The sequence below is a fragment of the Priapulus caudatus genome, unplaced genomic scaffold (assembly GCF_000485595.1).
Source record: "Priapulus caudatus unplaced genomic scaffold, Priapulus_caudatus-5.0.1 Scaffold36, whole genome shotgun sequence".
NCBI lineage: Eukaryota > Metazoa > Priapulida > Priapulimorpha > Priapulimorphida > Priapulidae > Priapulus > Priapulus caudatus.
Window position 1 is genome coordinate 320,792 of NW_014577097.1, and position 7,860 is coordinate 328,651.

General features: G+C 51.5%; 1 protein-coding gene across 1 annotated transcript; it reads right to left on the reverse strand.

The window, feature by feature from the left end:
• Nucleotides 1-1,868: 1,868 nt before the first annotated feature.
• Nucleotides 1,869-6,732, reverse strand: LOC106818468 (ecdysone receptor-like). The gene is made up of 5 exons (XM_014823173.1): nt 6,596-6,732; nt 4,494-4,777; nt 3,835-3,993; nt 3,238-3,460; nt 1,869-2,641 (listed from the first exon to the last, which is right to left on the reverse strand). The coding sequence occupies exons 1-5, from the start codon at nt 6,669-6,671 to the stop codon at nt 2,388-2,390; spliced, it is 996 nt and encodes a 331-aa protein (XP_014678659.1). The 5' UTR covers nt 6,672-6,732; the 3' UTR covers nt 1,869-2,387.
• Nucleotides 6,733-7,860: the final 1,128 nt, after the last annotated feature.

A 7,860-nucleotide genomic window follows, 5' to 3' on the forward strand; every position in this document is an offset into this window, starting at 1 on the left:
AGAGAGAGAGAAAGAGAGAGAGAGAGAGAGAGAGAGAGAGAGAGAGAGAGAGAGAGAGAAAGATAGATAGATAAATGAATGGATAGATAGATAGAGACAGAGAAGCATCCTGGGAGAGTCTCTGGCCCGTGATAATCTGCACTGCTTACCTTTACAGCCCTCGCAGGTGAGTGCGTTGTAGTGATATCCCGATGCTCGGTCCCCACACACGAGGCACAGCTCCTCCTGCGGTCGCGTCAGTCCCGGAACCTTCTTTCTTCGCATCTGGTCGTAGCCGTACATGGCCATCGACTGCGGACTGAGGTTGGACGAGCTGACGTCGGCGTCCATCGCTGCAAGAAGACGCAAGCAGACGATGAGTTACATGCACAGAACGAAACTGAATACGTTAGTATGCCGTAAACGAAATGAATTTCTCACTACAAACGCAACTTCTTCGGTACGTTTGGCGTGCAGTGCGTACGTGCAGCGATACGCGTGAAATATATTCGACGATGAACCATGGTGAACACAAAAGGCATTGGAATTCATTTTACAACAATAAGCAGAGACATTAAAATTCATGTTCATGATAGATACAAGACATTTGGACTTATTTCCCACGCTAAATAAAGAACATTGGCATCAATGCAAGCGATGAAATAATATTGGAAATGATTAGTGCATTAAACAAAACATAGCATGTCATTTAATGCAACACATTAATAACAATCCCCAAGCTAAAACATTGGATAAGCACCTTCACTGAATGCATAGTGAAACATTTCTGTAGACTACATGTACATCGTTCAATTCTTCATATTCGAATCCCTACGAGTAGCGTTCATTGATATGTTGGGAACATGAGTGGGCAGCACTGGCATCGGTGGTATAAGTGCTATTGTAGTGTCCGACGCACTGTGACATACTAAATCTACGCACAACATTGTGCACATAAACGACACGAGTACCACACACTCCACATGCGTGTCAAGTAGGCAGCGTGTTTAGTTACGGTTGTGTACGCTTTAAACATCGCTTCGCAAACAATCGTCTGACGCGCTCTGACCGTACAGCCAGACCAAAGGTGGTCGACCACCGCTGATCGAGTCGATTTCAGGACGCTTTTACATGCATACATGATACACCTACATCTGATCATCGCCGTAACGCTAAACTAACCCTACCCTAACCTTAACCTAACCTTCACATAACATTAACCTAAACAAACGTAACATAACCTTGACCTAAACTAATCCTAACCTGACCCTAATCTTACCTAACCTAACCTTAACCGATCCCTAACCCAACTTAACCTTGATCTAAACTAACCTAACCCTAAACTAACGTAACCCTAACCTAACCTAACCCCAACCCAACTTAATTCTATATTAACCATAAGTGATAACCCTAACCTAACCGGAACTCTAACGCAACCCCAACCCAACTTAACCTATCCCAACCCTAACCTAACACTAACCTAATCCTTAGCATCAAGAGCGTATTAAGAAGCTTCTTAATACGCTCCTCTTAGCATGTATGTAAGAGGATCTCAGAGTGGGTTGACCCGACAACCCATCCTAGCCCTACTCCTCCAGTATAGAGCTATAACTCGCATAGGGGTTGGCTGCACATGCTCATGTAGGGTGCGCATGTAGCTACACAGGTAACAACTCAATTATGGGGTTGCCCATACTCACGTGGCTAACTACAGGTACACAGGTAATAACGCACTAAAGGGACTGCCCATGTTCATGTAACTAACTACCGACAATAACTCACCAGGGGGCTGCCCATACTCATGTAACCATACAGGTAACAACTCACCCAGGGGGCTGCCCATACTCATGTAACAGCGCGCGCGCGTGTGCGTGCCTGTATGAAATGCATGTATGACATGCATGTGTGTGTGCGCGCGCGTGTACGTGACGGTTGCTCACAGACGACGCGATGATGATGAAAATGTTACGATGTGACCTCTATGAATGACGATATACGGGTGTCACGAACATGACTACATACAATAAGCATTTCTACAGCCGTCTCCCGACCTCATCAATTTGTACAGGAAGATCGAACAAGGAAAATAAAGCGCGTGCACACGTGAACGCGCCACGTAGCGCACGCGCGCGCATTCGCCGTTCACGCGACCAACAGTCCGCGATCCTCGCCAGCAGGGGGCAGTGCGCTGTCTCCGCCGTCTCTCCGCGGTCTCGCCTCGCGGCCTTTTTCCCCGGCTGCCTTCTCTCCTGGCTGCGCCTTCTCTCTCGGCGACCTTCTCTCCCGGCGACCTTCTCTCTCAGCGACCTTCTCTCCCGACGGCCTTCTCACCCGCACGGGGCGCTCGCCCGCCGTTCTCCCCGGTTCGCCGCTCACACCTGGTTCGCCGCTCACACCTGGTTCGCCGCTCACACCTGGTTCGCTGTCGGCACGTCCCAGATCTCGGCAAGCAGCGGCGGTAGCTTGTGGTTGCGCAACTTCAGCGAGAAGAGCATCTCCGAGTGCTCGTTGGAGAAGCTGCGCAGCTCGGTGAGCTTCATGAGGAGGCGCGCCAGCACGTTGGTGCCGGCCGGTCGCATCAGCTGCGTGTACGTGCGCAGCGCGTCGATGTAGATCTCCTGAATCTTCTCGACCTTCCTCGACTCGACGAGGCTCGGCCGCTCTGCAACGTAGAGAGACGGATGCGGGCGAGTTAGATATTGCTGCGACGGAGGGAATCGTGGCGGGGAGGGGTACGTTGAGAAGAGGCTGCACTGAGATGCGATGTCGTGAAGAGGTTCAGGGAGAGGATGTGACAAAGGGTTTCACGGAAGAAGCTGACATGCGATAGCAGCCAACGCAAGCTAGCAGCTGACACAAAATAGCAGCGGACGCAGTCGACGCGAGCGCCAAGCATGCCATGTGCTCCAGGCTGCCACGGGTAATCACAGAGCGATGCCGACCGGGCGCATAGCTGAGAAGATGACGATGGCCGTGAGGAGCGCGTACTCGGCGTTGTCGACCTCTCTACCTTCTCTACACCACCTACCCTCCCTCTCCTTCTCCCTACCTCCTCCCTCTCCCCTCCTCCTCCCCCTCCTCCTCCTCCTCCTCCTCCTCTCCCCCAGCGCATACCTGAGAAGATGACGATGGCAGTGAGGAGCACGTACTCGGCGTTGTCGACCTCTCTACCTTCTCTCCACCACCTACCCTCCCTCTCCTTCTCCCTACCTCCTCCCTCTCCCCTCCTCCTCCTCCTCCCTCTACCCCAGTGCATACCTGAGAAGATGACGATGGCAGTGAGGAGAGCGTACTCGGCGTTGTCGACCTTCATCTGCGCCATGCTGCGGCTGAACTCGAAGATGCTGTCCGCCGTGTCGCCGATGCCGGCCTTGCGGTAGCTATCCCTCGTGTAGGGCAGGCCATTTCCAAACACGACCGCGTCCGTCTCAATGTCGTAGCGACGCGCCGACCGTAGCAATATCACCTCTACAGCGGAGGCCTGCGCGGGGTGCGACAAATAACAAGTGTTGATATTGTTGACATCCTGAGAGATGTACGGGGGGGGGGAACAATCGATTACCGGGCATCAAAACGATTTCGGGTGACGACATCTGCTCAATGGGTCACGCCGACATCGGCAAAGTACTTAGCTTGTAACGAGTGTGGTTTGTATACGTTGAGTTGTTCGTAGTAACTAGTACTCTGCAGCATCAGGACTATTCCAAACTTCATTTACGTTAGCTTTCGTTTTCTGCTAGAAATCCGTTTCCATCTTAGTAATTACTGCCTCTGCGTGCATTACTTTATCGAACCAGTCGAAGACGGAAAATATGTCGGCGTTGCTCCCACATGAACATCGATCGCAAGACTCACCTTCAGTAAAGTTATCTGGTCTTCTTTGCATAGTGTTTCGAATCCAGGTAATCGCTTGGTGAACTCTACGATGAGCCGCACGGTGAGGATCGTCCACTCGGTGATGTGCGCGAAACGCTTCGTCACAAACTCCGGGTCGTTCTCATCGGTGGGGAACTCCTACAACGCAGAGAACACGCAGCAAATCAGTGCATCGGTCACTAACGAAGGCGCGACAACGAAAGAATGTGCAGCAAATTAGCACTCCAATCATTCCGAAATCCCCCAAAATGATCCCCGAACACACAGCCATTGACAACGCAGCCACATGGGCATTAAATGATGAGAACGTCCATCTTCCTCCGAATAGACTTTCCGCGCTCCGTGACGCCACCTAGTGAGTGAGATGCGCCCACTCACTATCACCTACAGACAGACATGCCCCTCAGCGTTTCACCATATACTGAGCCGCCACCTGGCAGCCACTCGCAATCGGTCTGGAACGGACGTGACCTTCCGCTCACTCTCACCGCACCGACACACCACCTAGACAGCCACTCCCTCACCGTCACTTTCGAACCTACTGCTTGCCTGGTACCTCCGCAGCTCGACAAAGATCCCATAGCCTGGCGGGTTGTAAGCCTCCCCCACCCACACCGACGCACGCGTCCTGCACTCACCGTCACTTTGCGGACCTCCTGCTCGTCCGGCAGCTCGAACTGGTCCTGGTAGAGCACGAGCGTCTCGATGAGCTCGCGCTGCTCGGGGCTCAGCCCCGCTGGCAGCTTCATCGTCATGACGGCGCTGCTGCCTCCGCCGCCACCGCCGCCGCTGCTCAGCGTGCTGCTGTTGCTGTTGCCGTCGTCCTCCTTGCTGCTGTCCTTGGGCGACGACGTCGTGCTGATCTGCTTCATGTTGTCCTTCTTCTTGCCCGTCGTCTTGCGCGCGGGCTCCTGCACGAGACCTGCGATGCACACGCGAGAACGTCAGCGTAGCTAAGTAACGAGGCAGCAGGGATTCATCGTGGAGAGAGCTAGTGTAACCGAGCAACCAGGGAAGCAGGGATTCATGGTTAAGCTAGCGTAACAGAGCAACGAGGCAGCAGGTATTCATCGTGGATAAGCTAACCAGGGGGCTGCCCATACTCATGTAACCATACATGTAACAACTCACCTAGGGGGCTGCCCATACTCATGTGGCTAACCGTGCTCGCTGGCGAGCCTGCTGAAAGACTATCTACATCCGACAGAGACATCTTCTTCGAGCAACTCTCTCTCTCTCTCTCTCTCTCTCAAGTATTGCGTTATCCTCAAGTATCTCAGGATTTGCCTCCGATCACGATCTCTCGCGGATGATATCTTCACGAGGCATGCCTCGTCAGCGCATAACACAGTAACCTCGGCAGCAGCAGCAGCACAGACTGCAAGTCATCCCGCGATCATAAAAAAGGTGATGATCACACGATCAAGGTCTCTCTATCTATCTCCCCCCTCTCTCTCTCTCTCTCTCTCGACTAGTCAGCGACTTGAGTGGCAAATGCGTTTAAAGGCGTCGTCACTCTTGGCGAGGAAATCTCTAGCTGTATGTAAACTTCTTCGTCGTGCGCGTGTACATCCACCCAGCCTCACACGATTACAGCCGACGACGATATCAAGTCCTAAAGCGAGCGGAATCACTATATAGCCTCAGTCTATCCACGGCTGTTGCAGCACTGTCCGATGCGGATATATGCGACGCCAAGGGGTCACACACGTATACACGCCACCGTCCGTACGATTCTCCCACGCTTCGTGCGCCACTGCGAGACTGACACACAAAACGAGAGAAATCTTGCGAGCTACAAGGTCCGCGACGATATGCGCGCACGACAAACCCAGCTACGTCCGCAAGAGAGTGCGATGCCCTAGATGCGCGCACGAACTTATGCCTGTCTGTCCTCGGCGGCGCATGTATAGACGTGTACAGAGAGAACCGCGGAGAGAGACGCCAATAGTGAAAGTGCGCTCCGGATGAATAGCGCCGCGCGCGCGAGTGAAAGTGTCCGTCCTTGGCCCAAAATGGCGTCGGCTGTGGGGCGATGACATGCACGCACCACTAACATGGCAGCAGCCGGGCGGCACACAATGCGTGCCTCTCCGCACAGGAATCCGGATCGCGGTCGCTGCACTATTGGGGCGGGGGTGCCCGGGTGCCAGGTCCACCCTCCCCTCTAACGCAAGCGCGCGCAGGAGGGGTGGAGGAGTCGGAGAAGGGGGGGGGGCAATTGTCTTACGACCATCAGCAGAACAAAAAACGCATCAACCGGACGCGTTCTCGGGTCGGGTCATTGTCCATGCCGATGACGTGTCCGCACGTGGTTCAATTGTTATTGCGACACGGAGAAGTCATCTTCTTGCGCAATAGTTCTTTCGAGAATTCCGCGCGAGCGTCCGCGTGCAGGAACAAGTGATCACTGATGTTTATGTTGGTGCTGTTGTTGTGTGTGCGTGTGAGGTTAAGCTAGCGTAACAGAGCAACGAGGCAGCAGGTATTCATCGTGGATAAGCTAGTGTAACCGAGCAACCAGGGAAGCAGGGATTCATGGTTAGGCTAGCGTAACAGAGCAACGAACAATTATTACTTCAATTGGCTACGTAGTTTCTAATTAGTTTATTTCCTATCTGACTCCCTAACATCATGGTATTCTCATTTCCGACACACTACACAGGCAAGGAAATGGGAACTGAGGGTTATATACGGGAGTGACGGCAGCAGACAAACGTGGTGCAGTGCGATGACTTACATTCTGGTCGCATGCCGACAGCCTTGCACTTGCGTAACCGACAGAACTGGCACTTTCGACGCATGTACATGTCCATCTCGCACTGTCCGCCATATTTACACTCGTACTCTGCGTTCTTCGTGATACTTCTTCTAAAAAAACCTGCAAACAACAACCGAAAAGCTATTGGTTAAAATCAATTACCTTAGATAGATCAACTCTATTAATTTTTATCGGTTTATAAGAGCAACCCATGTAAAAAATAATAATATGCACTGGCGAGTGCAGTTATATTACATGATATCATTATTAGAATGGGCAATCAATCAATACTTAGCAACAAATCAATAGTCTACGTAATATGTAACGGGGCCAAGTAACGCGAAGTAACCCGGCAGGTGGCGCTGTTACATCAGCTACTGCGCAGCTTTACGAGACAGATGAAAGCGAAATTCCTGCTCTACAAAACCGCACGCTTCCCTCGAGGCAAAACACTTTCACCGGCGCGTTCTATTAAATGACCGGCGCACACACGGAGAAACGAACGCACCGTCTGGCAGTCAGCCAACAGTGATGTCAATGTTCATTCACGGCGATTCCGAAGGGGAACGCACATCGCTATATATGTATCTTGATATATATATATATATATATACCCTGAAAATGTTCCTGATATTTTAAATGTGGTATCCGCACCTTCGCGAGAAAAGTTCATCGCATGCCGTTTTCGCCACCATTTTACTTTTACGCAGATATGCTTTACATTGCACCATATACTTATCATTGCAGGTGCGAATGAAGATGTGAAAATGATGTAGAATTGTTATCAAAACTACCCTTTAACAAAACATAATATTTTGTGCTAAACCGTTGTCAGAAAAATTTGTCGCTATATTTGGTCACAGTTCCCAACTTTTGTCCCAAACTACACTATTTATGTCAGCGGCCGCAGGGTGTCCGACGATACTAACCGAATATAGTGTATATTGAAAACATGTTGCCTGGTAAAATATGGTATAAAAGGAGTTATATCAGTGGGCAGGGGGGTTCGTCCTAATGGTTTCAAGATGTTTCGAGAGCTTTCGTTGCTACCTGAGTACGCCGCAGGGCAGGTAGATAGCTAGCAACGAGTCGCTAAGTAGATGATGTTTTATTAGAGGGCGTGTGGGAGCGAGCGCACGAAACAAACCGGTGTGTACCAAGACTCGGGGATAAAAAAAACCTGTCCCCGCTCCCGTCAACCGTCGTACAAACCGCACCCGCTCAGCACAGATTGCCGCTGTCAC

What these genes read in the sequence shown, in the direction of transcription:
- LOC106818468 (XM_014823173.1), bottom strand. Translation starts at nt 6,671, where the DNA reads ATGGACATGTACATGCGTCGAAAGTGCCAGTTCTGTCGGTTACGCAAG. An exon ending in TGTCGGCATGCGACCAGAAT is followed by an intron (nt 4,778 to 6,595) that starts GTAAGTCATCGC and finishes TGTGCATCGCAG; the next exon opens with GTCTCGTGCAGGAGCCCGCG. An exon ending in AGGAGGTCCGCAAAGTGACG is followed by an intron (nt 3,994 to 4,493) that starts GTGAGTGCAGGA and finishes TCTGCGTTGTAG; the next exon opens with GAGTTCCCCACCGATGAGAA.